Source organism: Protopterus annectens, chromosome 6.part0 (genome assembly GCF_019279795.1).
Source record: "Protopterus annectens isolate FY-2018-M chromosome 6.part0, PAN1.0, whole genome shotgun sequence".
In the NCBI taxonomy this organism is placed as follows: Eukaryota; Metazoa; Chordata; order Ceratodontiformes; family Protopteridae; genus Protopterus; species Protopterus annectens.
Window position 1 is genome coordinate 1906658533 of NC_056737.1, and position 16077 is coordinate 1906674609.

General features: G+C 38.9%; 1 protein-coding gene across 1 annotated transcript in view; it reads right to left on the minus strand.

Moving 5' to 3' along the window:
• IHH (Indian hedgehog signaling molecule) overlaps window positions 1–5420 on the minus strand; it is a 432053-nt gene extending 426633 nt beyond the window's left edge. Inside the window, exon 1 of the mRNA XM_044075225.1 lies at window positions 3898–5420. Within this exon, the coding sequence (XP_043931160.1) occupies window positions 3898–4209 (312 nt within the window). The 5' untranslated portion in view covers window positions 4210–5420. The remainder of the gene's footprint in view (window positions 1–3897) is intronic.
• Between the last annotated feature and the right edge of the window lie 10657 nt (window positions 5421–16077).

Consider the following 16077-nt stretch of genomic DNA (forward strand, 5'->3'; position numbering starts at 1 on the left):
CCCTAATGAACTGCTAAGTTTAACAACAGTTTATTTTTCACCCGTTATCAAACTGCAATATGTTTGCTCTGTGGATTCTCAAATTATCTCACATTTTATCCCACTGCATCTTGAGAAAGTCTATCCCAGTTATCTACTGCTACCACCCCCCCCCCCCCAAAAAAAAAGAAAAAAATCTATACATTTCCTTCAAAACACTCTCCTCTTACATTCAAACTATATCCTTTGTTCTTGTATAATGCATTCTGATAGTCATTACTTACTTTTTTTAATCACATAAGCATTACAAAAATATATATCCTTTCAGATGAAACAGGATGCTTCAGTCTGCTTGCATTTCTAGGTCAGAGTCTTACAGTATAGAAGAGAATATTGAAATAACGCCAACTGTACTGATTGAAGCATACACCTTATACACACCATGCAGCATTTTTGTTGCCCTTACCTTAACTTAATCGGCTCTACTTAATTCTTATATATAGATGGGGCTTCCAGAATGGGACGGAGTGTTCTCCGGCGCGAGGGTCTGGTTAACTATTTAAGCAGAGGAATAACAACGTACTGTCCCGTTTTTTTAATACCAACCTGGCTTCTGTATATCCATCGTAAGCATAGAATACCTCTCAACCTCTCGGTGCAAGAAATCTGGACAAAGCCAAAAATGACGGGGGACAAAGGCCCAAAATAGGGACAGATTTTAAATATTGCTCCTATAAACTTAAAAAAATCTAGAATTACAGGTTTTGCATTATTATGTATTTTCTGAAGAACATGAAGTCTGAAACTCAAACATTTGCATTTAGTATTATTTAATTACTTCACTCCTCAATAATTTGCCAGAAAACCGCAAATTTTATGAGGACCAGACGAAAAATATGAGGCAAAATCTGGGCATTCTGCGAAGACCTGGGCAGTTGAAAGATGACTAACATCCAAAAAGCCTTTCTTGCGAAGTTGCACAAAAACAGTTAAGGGTTTTCTCGTGATGTGATCAAGGATGCAGAACTGGTTGCTAGTTAAACAAATGTAAAGCAAAAGGGTGTTTGCTGAGCTCCCCCGAAAACAGACATGCAGCACCTTATACGAGGAAAAACGCAAATCAAACACACCCTCGACTGATAGGGCATTAACTCTAAAATTCACGTTGACCAATCGGGGCAAACAGAAGAGTATACAAAACAGAAAGCAGGAGGAACCAGAGATGTCTTCGATATTTGCAGAATGTGGGGTACAGTCTGAGTACTGTTCTTAAAAACAGGGTGCATCAGCATAGCGCTAACGAAAAGAAAACAATTATCAGACTAGCAATGTAAGAGTCTGTGCTGTAAGGCAAAGAAAACGAAGAAATTAAAATGAAAAGGAATGCAACATTTAGTGATTGCAGTTACTATTTAGATCACTAAATGTACTGTGGGTTATGAAAGTATTCAGTCTGATGTTTGAGTCTCTTGGCATTCGGCTGTATGTTGTGCGATTGGGTATTTTGTTTAATCATCCTTACTTCTTAGTTTACATTTAATTTCGTTCTATTTTATTTGTTAAAATACAAGCCCAGTGGACATAGCGTAGCCTGCTTAAATGACAAGTTTAATGTCACACAGAAGGCAAACTGCAGCTCAGTGAATCAAACCCTGGACTACATGAAACAGACTGGTAACAGCTTAAAAATAAGTTTACTCCTCTGCACTAACTACTACTAATACACGATGGTGTACAGCTGTGGATGACTGCTCTCATTCCTTTACAAAATTAATAAATAAAATTATTGCGGGACTACGGGGACACGCTGTAAAATCTAAAGCAAGCAGGTGTGAAAACATAATGCAAAATGGGATTACATGATCCAAGGTCCAGGATTGGCATGAAAAGTGTGCGGGTACACATACATACAGATACAGCATACAGACACAAATACACCTATCATGTCTATAATTTTTCAATATTTATGCACAGGAACAGTGACATGCGTACACTGAAATTATGCAGGAACCAGCACCGCTGAACTAAACAAGGAACTCAAGTCAAACAAGTTAAAACAAAAGGGACTTTACATTAGTTTGTATTTTCTAAATTGTGTCATTTCTGCAGAGAAATAAATTGATGCTTAAAATATCTTTCCTACAAATAATTAACAAGAAAATTACTTTAGACATCTTTAGAAAATGAGGTAGGTGTAACTTGCTTTTAAATTATACATTTACCATATCTCATCATTTAGCATCATGCAGCTAGTAAAAACATTTTGCTAAACTGCTATCAGAATGTGTCTATAATGTATTATTTTGGAATCACTGAGATAAAAGGAGGGATTGCAGCTGTGTCTGATTGCTGTGAGTTACGGGCGTATTACATTTATGAACAGGAAACAGAAAATAATGTATAAAACGCATATGCTTTTAAAAGTCCAAATAAATGTGTCATGTATGCAGATAAAATGATGCGAAGAACTTAAAAGGTTATACTTAACTGTCTCTTAAATACACCCTTACATATGCTTGCAACATTCCCCGCCTCTGTGCGGTCATTCCCCTCACCACCATCACCCCCATCTGTTTATCAGGCACATGTCAAGGTTTACCATCACACGCATTCTGTTCTTATAGCACATGTCGGCTACCTATACACAACACTGACATGCCAAAAGCAGAACTGAGGGGTAAATGTAGCCTTCTTACTGGCTTCTCGTGATAATGCTTGATTTTTGGATGCACCCTATCTCCTTACTAAGTTAAATAATTTATTAAAGCGCAGTGTTCTTATTGGCACCTGAAACTTCATATAAAATGTGCGACTTACACAAGTCATTCATTTTCCAGTGAATATCTGTTTGCAGCTAAAAGACAAAAACGTTATCTAAAATGGCTCATAATTTGCATGAATGACTGGTATGTGTGCAGTAGACCACTGCAAGTTTGTTTTAGTCATTTGTTTTAGTCAACCCCAGCAAGTTATCAAGCTTGCTCTCTGGGTAAATAAAACTATTTGTTGCAGGACCATTTCCACTTTAATTCACATCGATTGCACTATAACAGTGTTACTAGTTTTTCTAGCTTAGAAAGTGGTGATTAAGATGTCAGGGTGATTACACTTTTTTCTGCAAACAAAGTCAGCACGTAATGGGAACACTAATACATAAATAATTTATGAGCCATATTGCATGTGACCAACTTAATAAGCGTTCACGCACAATGAAAAATCAGGTCAGATTATAGTTCTAGATGCATTTTTCTGTCCAACACAATGCTCAGCCTGTTAGTTTACCGCATTGATAGTCATATGTCAGACGAATACATTGCTAACAATAATTTTTCAAAATTCAGACTCCCTTACATCCATTTTGCGAAGTTCCAGTCTAAATATATTTGATTGTTATTGACATATATCCGTACAAGTAATACTTTTGGTACTGTTACATTTTTATTACTTTGGCTTGAGAACATGTAACATAAACCGACCTGAAATGTCATGCTCAAATTCAGTGCTTGAAAATAACATAACACGGATGGAATAAACAGTGCTTTTTCCCTGCTTCTGGACGCGCTTTGACACACACACACTTATTCTTACCATGTCCATATCTCTCAGCTTTTATTCACCAAAGTGCCTGACGTAATATGTGACAAGTGAGCAAAACAATGTTCCTTAAAATTAAACGTGAGAATGGAAATGCATAAGTTTGTAGAATTACATACGCTAACGTATATCAATGCTGTCGGACTACACTGCATTACACATTATTATAAAAGCACACTTTACCGTCATTGGGTGGTGTTCAATAAGTGCCTTCTGTCTATATTACAAAAGGTTTTGAGAACTAACAGTAAGTAATCTATAAAGTGTGCCAGTTGAGAGATATGTCCATGCCCCCCCAACAATGAGCCAGCTGTCTCACGTTACCTGTGTCATCAGCCTGTCTGCACCGGTGCCTTCTTCATCCTTGAAGATGATATCCGGATTGTAATTGCTGGTCAGCTGGTTGAAACGCTCCGATACCCGGGTGATCTTGCCCTCAGATCTGCCGCTGGCCCCAAGTGTCTTCTCGGGCACGTTAGGGATGAACTGCTTGTAAGCGAGTGGTGGCAGCTTGCGGAAGGGACGGCGGCTTCGGCCGTGCCCTTTGCCAGGCCCGCAGCCCAGGACAGCAGGTGAGAAAAGGAGGTGGAGCAGAGCGCAGGCGCTGAGCAGTAGCAGGGATCGGGGGACCTTCATGGGTGCAGCGAGTTGGAGAGAAAAGGACAAGGGTCGGGCAGTTACTGTGATGGGGGGAGGCAGCACCCTCTGGACACTGACAGGGTCACTACCTCTTGCAGGCACCCCAGTCAGGACATTTCAGAGTAAAGTATTTCAGGATATTTTTTACAGCGTGCTCTGCAGCAGGTGTGAGTCTCATTTAATACAGTTAATCTTAGCAGCTCATTTCAGTATTTACTGTAATTTGAAAAAAAAAATGCTTTATCTTCCCCTGCTTTTAGTAAGCAGACAGTAAAGGTTTAATAAAATGTCATGTGTATTTAGAATTGGATGGAGAGGGTATGTTCCACTCTCCATTTTATTTCAATGAGTGGTAAATATGTATGTGTCTTGGGAGTGACGAGATGCAATAACTTGTCTTGTTTCAGAAGAGTACTGGTTGGGAAACTTGGGACAGGGACACCCTGGGGACTCCAGCTCCTCTCGCGCTGGAAAGCCCAAAGCTCCATCCGCTGTTTTCACTGGCACTCTGGTTACAGATAGTAAATGGAGGTGCCTGGGCTCTGTATTTAACCTTCCAGGTAATAATGTGTCTTTGAAGTGTAAACACGTAGCGAAGTTAGTTTTCAAGCTGTTCTGATTGGAGTTCAAGGACGATTTGCCACAGAGGGAGATGCTGCTGTCCCCGAGGATGTACAGTCTTGGGGGCAGCAGAAATATTTATTGATTGTGCTCCGTGACACGGGTCCCTTCTGCTGTTAGACAAGTGTCCCGGGACGTTGCGCAGATTTCTTTTTGGGAGAGCTGATATTCAATGACAAGGCGACAGTTAGGACTCCTTGCCAGAGCAACCTGCCCCGACATTCCACACTGGATCGTTTTTTTTTTTTTTTTTTGTTGTTTGCTTTTTGTTTTTTTTTTTAATTTGCAGCAGCGGAATCAGCGATGCTTCTTTGTCCTGAGATCAGAATGTAGTGATAATATATTTACGTTTTAGTCTCTCAGTCCCTTTATCCAGCCACTTCCTTGTCACGTTTTAGTCCCCAAGTCCCTCTCCTACGAGAAACAACTGGCAGCTGTCAAGCTGACTGCGTGTAACCTGATAGCAGCGGAGCGCCCGTGTTCGACCCTAAGCTTGCTGCAGGTTGTATTATTTCTAGCTGTGATGAGCGCCGCAGCAGCAGGAGGCTGGACCCTGCTGCCACCGCCTCCAGGGGTAGTGCTGCTCCCTTGGTCCAACTCTGCCCACTGCTGGTAAGTGAATGGACACACGCGACACCTCCTTCTGCAGGAGGGTCCCACTACCGGCTGGCAGGGAGGGAATACAAGTTTCGTACAACTCCCTTCCCCTCAATGTATGTACTATTTACTGCTGGAAGAGCCAAGACAGTAGGCAGGCAGTTGTTGTAAACAGCTTTGTATAGTGCTTTTTTGTTTTAATACCATTGCAAAACCCACGTTTCTTCCTAAAAGTGTTTCAGCCTTTATTAGTGTCTAACACACAGGTTTCCGAACTAGCAGGATCAGAACTCACAAGTTCAGATCCAAGCCATGCTTCAGACCATGACTTATTTCTGGGAAAAAAAATGTTTTTCTGTGTGCCAGTTTAGGAATCATTTGAAGGTAGCGGTTCAGACTCACTGACACCTCAAACTTTTTACAAGTCCCAGTGGTTGACTTTTTTAGTTCCTGACACCAGAGTTTTCGAGGCATTTTTATATGTATAGGGGGCGGGGTACCACTAGGAATTTGTAAAACAGCTTTTGCAACCATTCTGATTCAGTTCATATTACATTACTGCTTTTGTCCGTTTCTTTTAGGTAACTGAAACTGGGCAAGAAAAACTTAAATCCAAAAATAGAAACCAAAATTTCAGTCATATCTCAACATTCAAAACAGGAGACCTTTTTTTCATCCAGAATCTATGTATAAAGTTTTTATGCAGTAGTACCAGTTTGGCGGCTAGTGCTGAGGACTAAAACTCCCATTTGTTAATCACTTGCGTCTTGTGCCTATGGTACGGGGTTTGATCCCTTCCATCTTTATTTGCCTAATGTGTGACTCCAAGCAAGTCTCTTAACCGAAAACTGTTCTGCCGGGTCACCCCTGAAAAAGAAAATGTGTCCAGCGGGCTTACCCGGTCAACATACAGGTAAAAAAGTGTAAACATATTGGTATACAACTGTTAGTTCTTATGATCACTGTGTACACCATTCACCCCACTTCCAAATAATAACGTGCGAATCAGTGGTATAAGGTCTCATAATGGTACTATAACTTGTGTGTGTGTGGGGGGGGGGGGTGAGAATTTTCCCAATATGTTTTTTGCAGCTTTATAAGTGTGAGGCATAGTTCATCCCATCCTACGTCCCCGCCTATTACATTGTTATTTGCAGCCTTGTTTTACCGTTAGAATCATTGATCGCGGAGAGGCTGGGGTAAGCCGACTGCCGACAAGAATAAGGCAATATAGAAAATTAAGATCGTGGTACCAAATCACTTTACATGTATTTCAGAGAGCCAACATGGGGCTTTCGTTTTTAACAGAAACATCACGTTTTGTAGGAAATACAATACCCACAGCAAAAAAATCCCGAATTCATATTTTTGACAACATAGAAGCTTTCTTGGATTGATTCATGTAATATTAAGGTGTCTCACATACAAAGTAATTGCTTTATGCAGCTATTAGAAGAAACGTTGGAATTTGTTGTCCTGAAGTCTCAGGACATCTGCAGATTTTCATGTTTTTTCGCAGGACGCAACTGCCCAGGTACGGACTGTCCAGTGTAAAGATGGACAGCACCGCAGATTGGGAGAAGGGAAACACCTCGTTCCCCTTAAAATTCTGTTTGGGTATCACTGGGGTGAAGGTGCTCTTGTGCACTGTACCCGGTTTTTAAGACCACACCTAAAATAGACACGGGAAAATCACAGTAAGGTCCACTCAAATGTGAAGAGATGCTACTGTAAAGCAAAAGGTACACGTACAGAAATAGCTCCGCAACAGACTTTGAAGAGTACTTCTTCAGAGTTGGTAACTTGAAAAATCTGCGAAATGGATGAAACTTGGAGTCACAGGGTTTAGAGATGCCAGCGTAGTATGAGACAGACTTGTTTTCTTTGGAGGGTCTTGCCTCCAAAGCATACGATCCAGAGAGGTTCCGCAATTGGAGGGGGGGGGGGGCACCCATGACACGCTCCCTCCTCAAACAAAAATAATCTATTAAACCAGTTAACCTACTGAAAACCTTCATAAAACATCCATCAGTTTCCAAAAGAATCAACATTCTTAAAATCTGTGACCATAGTCATGTTTAAAACTCTGTCCGGCCAATTCTTAATTGTTGATCGGCTTAAATTCACAGTCACACAGTTTGCCTGTAGTTATCTAACTCAGTGACAGCAATTTGTTACATAAATAATCAAGCTGCTCGTATTTAGTGTACATTTCTAACTGAAAATACTTCCTAAGTCAAAATTAGTTTTTAAAAAGTCACTAAAACGTACTTTGTGCCCTAATGTTATGAACACTACATTGATTGTACATAATGCACGCATGCAACATGCGTGCATTATGTACAATCAATGTATCTAGTGTTCATAACATTTAGGGCATATGATCCTCTGCACAACTGCGATGGTGGTGCTGCTGCAGTAGCGTTGTCGCCTCACAGATAGACGTTGTCCTGTTCGATTCTCAACTCGACCGTCTTCTGTATGGAAACATATGTGAATGGGCGTACCTTTGTGCGTCAGGGCTGGCAATTCGGCACGTAAAAAATCTAATGCCAATCATTAGCAAACAGGAGTTCCGCTGTGGCGACCCCTAACCGGTAAAAGCCGAAAGACGCAACATTTTGTCTTCTCTATTTTTGTATTTATTATTAACCAGGGTGTTTATATCTTGTAGATGGTTACTAACCAGTGTGTTGAAAAATGTATCCCAGTATTCTGTATGTTTTTCTATGTAAACTTTTGTTTTTCAGAGGGTGTTTTTTTAATAGGGTGTTAATATCTTGTAGATGATTCAAACCAGTGTCTTGAAAATGTATCCCAGTATTTTGTATGTTTTTTCTATGTAAACTCTATTTTTATTCTACACAATTTTTTTTTACTTTTTCATCTGTTTTGTCCTGGAGCTTTTCTCCCCGGGCCTCTACTGAAAATGGACATATATCCAGTTAGACTAGCCCGGTCAACAAATGTAAAATAAATAAATAAATAAAATAAAATATGATCCTCCACACACTCACACACAGTCAGAATTAAACAAGTAATGGAAGTGTGCATTTTGTAAGTGAAGAATCAAAACAATTTCACGTAATGTTGATTTCCTGACTGCTTTATTGATGTATATTTTTACTGATGTTATTTCTTGATATAAAAGCCTACCGTTTAAATAACATAGCCATGCATTTATTCTCTGCTTATCAGCTTGGGGGGGGGGGGGGGGCTACGGCCTATCCTGGCACTCACTGGGAGCAAGGAAGAGGAAATTATACTAAACAGAGAGGCACGACAGAGGCACTCCCTGTCACACACAATACATTGGAAAACAATATTCATGCTTTAGTTAATCAATGTAATGTCTTTGTGTTCTCTACTGGGCACTATCTATTCGGTTAATTCCTCTTTTATGTGCATGCTTTCCTTTGCATTATTTCTTTTATTTACTTTTGTTCAGTGATATGACATGCATATCTTTAACACTATATTTCTTCTAACTAAAATGACTGTACAAGGAAAGTCTCTCCACTATACTATCCACTTGCTGTCTTTCTCCCTTTCTCTGTCTATGTGTATGTACATGTATAACATGTACATGTATAAAATGCACCTATATGTAGGCATGTATGCATGTTGGTGGGTGGGTGTGGGGAATATAGATAGACCATAGACACACCTTTAAATACTGTTGCAGAATTATGTTTTGTAGCCCCCATCTGCTTTGTTACCTTGTAAAAGGAACACCTCTGGTGCATATAGCAGGCTTATTAGGTAATCACATAAATTAAATAATTATAGTAGAGTCATCTGTGGTGGTGCAGCGGTAGTGTTGTTACCTCACAGCAAGAGATTCTCCTGTTCAATTCTTGCAGGGAGTGCCTTCTGTTTGGAGTCTACATGTCCTCCCTGCAATTGGGTGGGTGTTTGAAAGACATGCATAAATGGGTGTGCCTTTGTTGAAGGTTGAACCTTGAGCTGGCACCTTGGTGTTTGTGAAAATCTACTGCCAATTGTGAGTGGAGTTCTGCTGTGGTAACCCCTAACTGGGAAAAGCCAAAAGACAAACAATACATTTAAAGAAAGAACAATGAATGATTCTATATATATATATATATATATATATATATATATACACACACACACACACATTTTATTCAGGAATGCACCCCTAAAAATGTGATGTTGATGACATGCATATTTAAGCATCCATGTGCTAAAGGTATACATTTTCTATTTTCCTTTTAGGAAAGTGAATGACCCAAGCATTGTAAAATTAAAATAGCTGATAAGTTGTGTACATGTTTAAGTTCAGTATCATACTCCAGTCAGTAAGTCAGTCAGACTCTAGAGTCACTTGCAGTAGTGTTTGATTTGAGTGCAGTAAGAATTTTTCTGTGGAGCAAATAATCCCAGATGGGGAGCAAGGCTGGATAGTATTTTTTAGTGTTTGGCATTTTTCAGGTTGAAAAAATTAAAATTAGTCTGTGAACAGTTTTAGTTTTATGATTGCTAGTGAGGCAGTTCTAACCAATTTATCTGTTTTAGTACCGTGCCCTGACATAATATATGTAAGGCACATCAGCTGTGAATTTAGTTATTTTGCTGAAACATTTTTCCAGCATGTTTATTTAGGTAGCTTGCAGGTTGACAGATGCAGGAGTGCCTATAGGAGGGTAGGTAACAGTAGAAAAGAAGCAATGGTTTGCCTAGCCTGGTCAATCCGGTAGCATTTAGCTCTGTATAGGTTGCCAAGAGATTTTGTGCATTTTGTTGGTAACTTGCTTTGTGTTGTGGTTAAAGTTCATGTCATCATATATTATGACACAGAGGAGCTTGGTATAAGTTATAAGTTCATTTACTAAAAACAACCAGAGATCATGAAGAGGATCAAAGCAGTAGTACTTAATATCTAAAAGTCAATGTTAGTTAAGTATGGTTGTATATACATATGAAACAGTAAGATAAACATGGAGTATGTGTGAGTTGTGTGGGTGAGGGCAGGATCTGGGAGAACATAAATATATTTGTATGGCCGTGGCAAATGAGCTGACAAGCTATATGGAGAGTTAAATCAGTTTATTCATTGACTGGTTGGGCAAGCCCACTGGAAACATCTATCCATTTTCAGGGTAACTCAGTAGCACAGTCTGGTTAAGAGACCTGCTCAGAATCACTCAGTAGGCAAACAGAGGTGGAGGTAAAATCAGACCCTGTATTCTGAGCTACAGGAAGTAATTCAACAAAATCTCAGATACCAAGTCCTCTGCACTTACTTCCGAACTGAAAAAAGAAATAGTAGCTATCATGTATGTAAATGAGAAATTTCATAAGTGAAGGAGGTTGGCATAATGGTTAAGATATTTTCCTTACAGACACAAGGTACAGGGTTTGATTCTCACATAGGTTAATTTACTAGGCTTAAAATGGCCCACAAGGGCAGTTAGCCTATCTATGAACATATGAAGTCTCAGTTGAGACTGAGTCTATGAACATATAACTGGATTTCTAAATTATGCATCTGTAGGACATTTTCAAACAGCCATTATACAAAGCACCTCTAGGATTGCAGGAAATGCTACTTAATCTATAGAAATATGATATCACAATACAAAATAAGCTGGATAAATAGATGCATGTTGCAGATATGCCCAGTAGAAGCCATTTAAGATATCAAACAGATAATTTGTTGAAGACATGAAATTATTAAGGGTCACACCACAGTTGCTAATGACAGAAAAACAAGTCATAAAAGTATCTGACCTATATAAAGGGAGGACAGAGAAATGCATATACAAAAAGAGAGAATTATTGCAGAGTGACCTTATCAACAATCAGTGCTGGTAATGGAACGAAAGCAGCTATATATTAAGATGGTAATATACCGCCTCATAGGTGAATGCATCATTTGGAGCAAAAAAGGAGCCTTACACAAAAGGTCATAAAGAAGTACTAAGTTGAATGCAAATGGGGGGGGGGGCAGATAGTGATCTAGGGTCTGGAGAGATATGGACATTTTTTGAAACCTTCACTATACATGTTGTAAAGATTATAAATACTAAAAACAAGACCATGGTATTAAAAAAATCTCCACAGATAATGAACTTTTTTGTTGACTTTTTCAGTGTAGACACCATCAGAAACTATTTGAAGTTAATTAGGGTAGGGCATAAGTGATGTGAAAATGCATTTCTTCTTGAAGCAGTGATGATAGCTGGACACATGCTTACGGAGAATGTTCCCAGGATATAAAAATTATGTTCCGATCCAAATAACGATTGGGAAAAGCCTCATGGTGGGTGTAAATAAGTCACTGAGAACACTTAGGTGGCTTCTGCCTAATAGCAGTTGCAAAATGAACTCCATTTATGGAAAGGCTAGATGTTTAAAAGGAATATTTACTGCTGTCAGTGTATAAAGCTCTGCTTAAAGTATAGAGCATTGCTGAGGCCCCTAAGAGCACTGCTTTTCTTTGGTTACCATGCAGTTGCTACAGTGGAACTTATTGGTTTTAAGTCTAGCATAACATTCACATTTTGTATGTTTTAGCATATTTCACAGTAGCCATCCCTGCATATAAAGCAGCACAGTTGTTAATGAAGATATAAGATATTTTTTAAAAGATCAACAAATAATACCTAGCAATCAAACACTTAATTAGTGGATTTGTTAATATACTTCGGCCAATTAAAGTAGCCATTAAATGTATATTCCCCTAACATGTCAATCAACCAGAAATAGATAAATGCAAATTCTGATAGATTGCATGGCCCTCTGCTTAACAATTGCATTGCCTTTTGAAGGAGAAAAAAGTTGGAGAGCTTACAAAGCCAAAGGCTTGATTCTTTTTCTGAACAGGTCACTCATTAGGGCCGTGCTATGCAGGTCTGTGAATTGTTGATTTTTTAGTGTTTTGAATCAGATAGTTATTTAATACTCCGTTCTAATCATTCATCTTTTTTCTGTGAAATAAGACTGTGTCTCTTTTAGCAGTCCACCTTCTTTTTTTCGGTTTGTTTTCCTTGTTCTCAGGTCTCTGTGTCTCTATTTATTTGCTAAGGATGATGAATACTTGAGCTTATATTGATACTTTTGAGAAGTTTAGGGTGTCTCTAGCATCCATTATGTCTGCCTTCTTTTCTCATGACTATAAGGTAATAAGCTGTTGTCTCTCTTTATATGACTTCTGTCTCAGATCTTTATATGACTTTTGTCTCAGATCCTGCACTAGTTACTTGATGCTATACCTCTGAGGCTAAACAGGAAATCCCTTTTCTTTGACTGTCCCGTGTATGTAAAAATATTAGATAAGATCATGGAGTGACATGTAAAAACATGTAGAAGTGTATTTTTTTCCATGATGTCCAGTAATCCAGAAAACACACACACACACACACACTCACACACACACACACACACACACACACACACACACACACACACACACACACACACACACACAAGGAATACTGGACTTTATGAAATAAATCTAAATCTTCTGAGCTGTTTGCCTTCTAGCAAGAAACTAGCCTCTCAACTATACAACCTGCTTAGGGTACCTCCAGATTTGTAGCTTAAGAAATGACTTCACTTAATTCAAAACTATTAAAATACTGGAAAAGCAAGTAATGATGGATCTACTGAAATAAATCTAGACTCCTGAGTGTTTACCATATAAGAAACCAACGACCACATTATGTAATCTACCTAGTCTTTGGAGCTTTTTTCCCTGGGCATCCACTGAAAATGGACTCCTACCCATTTGTACTTTCCTGGTAATCAAATGTCAATAAATAAATAAACAGTCTTTAGCCCAAACGTGCATCAAGCTAAATTTTCAAATAAGACATTTACCCTCTGCCTATGCAATTTTGTCTCACACTGAAATTATTAGACACTTCCTGACTTAATATATTTATTTTTTACATTAAATAAGTAAGGCATACCTATATCAAAACAAACAGACATTATTATAGTCTTTAAAGTTGACTGGCTTAATTTAATTTAGAAGACTTTAGACTAACAGACAACAGGTGATTTAATAAAACAGATTGAAACTCTTGAGTTGGTATACCTTCACTAGTGAATCACTAAACTATGTAGTCTAAAATAATTATAGCCAAGTATACGCAGACCATACCACGGAGTAGGCCCAAGAAACACTTTCATAGAGATAAGTGCATTCACGACAAAAAATATTGCTTCATTAGATCAAAGCAAAGGATAAAACCACTCCCTTAAATAGTCAAGAAAACCAGTCAGGTACAATGTAGTCACACCTATTAAACCAATATAATATAATAGCTGACACAATATTACTGAGACATACATAAGCAAGACAATATCCAAACATAATAAAACATATTAATAAAATATGCAAAATATTAAAACAAACTTAAGAAAGCCTGGAACATCTGTTATTAATTTATATAGTCTACGAGACTTAAAGGCAGGTCTAAGGGGTACATGTTCATTAAGCCCTAGTCCCTTATTTGCACTTAGCCTCATGATCCACTGTAGCACGACCATTTCGGTTCTATTCCTGATGTCTCCTAGCCTAGGATCAGGTTTGAGCCGGAGAAGTCAGAAACATAGTTGCTCACAGTATAAGCTAACAGTGGCATAATGGCATGGCAGTAAGCAACATTATTAAAATGAGGGTTTCCATGTATGCAAATGAAGGGAAACAAGATGGTGGCATGATTCAGTAATGTATAAAGTTCAAAGGGATACATTAACACCAGTGACATTGTCAGCAGTGAAATCTCGTATGTGCAGGGGAGTACCACAGTTATGTTAAGAGTTGCTAGCAGTCATGGTGGTGTGCATCTTCACTGTCAGAGGCACCATGTCATCTGATTGCACTTAACATTTCATGGCCTTCATGACATAGATCTTGTGGGCCAGTACCATGTGGACAGGGATGTCACACAAGAGCTGGTAGACATTTGTCAGCCTCACAAGTAGACGTGTGGGAGCTGTGGATTATCTATACCAATGATTACTACTGTATGTATGGTTTTACAAATACTAACTATAAGGGCAATTCATTGGCCAACAGGGGACACAGTAGGGGTATTCAAGGTATCAGCCTACAGAATAATCCATCAGTTCCTTGATGCTCTGCTGTAGCCTGTGGGGGAGAATATGTGGTTTCCTTGTACCACAGAGAACTCAACCAGCACCATGCAGGACTTTTATGATATAGCCGATTTTCCTGAGGTACTGGGAGCCACAGACTGCACCCACACTGAAATAAAAGCCCCATCTGGTAAGCTGGGAAGAAGGTATGTGAACTGTGAAGGTTATCACTCTATCAATTGCCACATCCTCTGTAATGCACAAGGTATCAACTACAATGTGTCTGTAGGCCATCTAGGCAACTACCATTACTCCTATATATGGCAGATTCTGAGCTTTACCAAGGGTTTGTGAGGGATGACTTTCCCAAGTGCAATCTTACTGATGAACCCAGATACTAAACTATGAAACTATGAAACTATATGTCTTGATGCCCTGTTTAATGACACCTGTAATAAAGCCACAGACTGTGACAAACAATGGATATAGCTATGCATTATAACAATCCAGGGTCATTGTGGAGTATGCGTTTTGGGGTCCTAAAGGCACAGTTTCACTGCTTGGTTTGTATCTGACGGTGCCCTGCAGGATGACCCTGGTATATTTGCATTGATATTTTGAGTGTGTGCAATGATACACAACATGATACTGAGGAAGCAGTTGCAGCATGCAGGTTGTATGAGGGAGGCACATCTCCCAAAACACCAAGCAGTAGAGGATAAACCAGATGAGGAGTCAGTGGAGGACCAAGCAGTAGGGCATGACCATGCTAAACAGACATGGGCATACTATGCCATGGCACTAGCACAGAGGTAGTGGTTGGCACATAGCTTTGTCCCATAGTAATGCATATACACTACATTAAAATCTGATTCATGCCAACCCAATACAAGACTTGTGCATTAAGAAGCACTGCCAATGATAAACACATTTTCCACCATATATCATGCCCTTCCATTTATCAAAACGGCACGGCCAATTTCACAACACCCTTCGCCAGTATTTTACTGAAATGCCACAAACATTTTATTACATAACAAATGTGTGGGCAAACACTTCCCGGTTACTGCAGTACTTGTACACATGAGCATGCTAATCAATTATTTTACATACTTTTAGCTGCACAGAACATTTTATATGATCAGATACGTCTAATGCAAATTATCAGCTATTAGGGCTGTCCTTTCAGTAGATTCTACCTCTGTTATTCTTGTCTTATAAAGTATTTCAAAAGCAGCAGAACAACAAAATTACACAGAGATCCGACCATTGCTTTTTGTTAGTGTAAGGCACTGCTGATGCTCTGAAATTTAATCTGATGGTCAAAATTTTTTGTTTATCTTAAATGTATTTCTGTTATAAAATTGTGTATGTATTTCTTTCTTTTTTCATTCTTAAAATGACCGCAGCATTTGTAGCAGAGACAACATTGTAACTGAAAGTACACAGTCAATTAAATTAACAGAAAAAATAACTTTACAGGGACACAGTAGATATAAAAAGGGTAAGAGATGGAATCTGCATAGAAACAGTAATGGATCATAGACATTCACAAGGGATAAGGAACACATGGTGAAT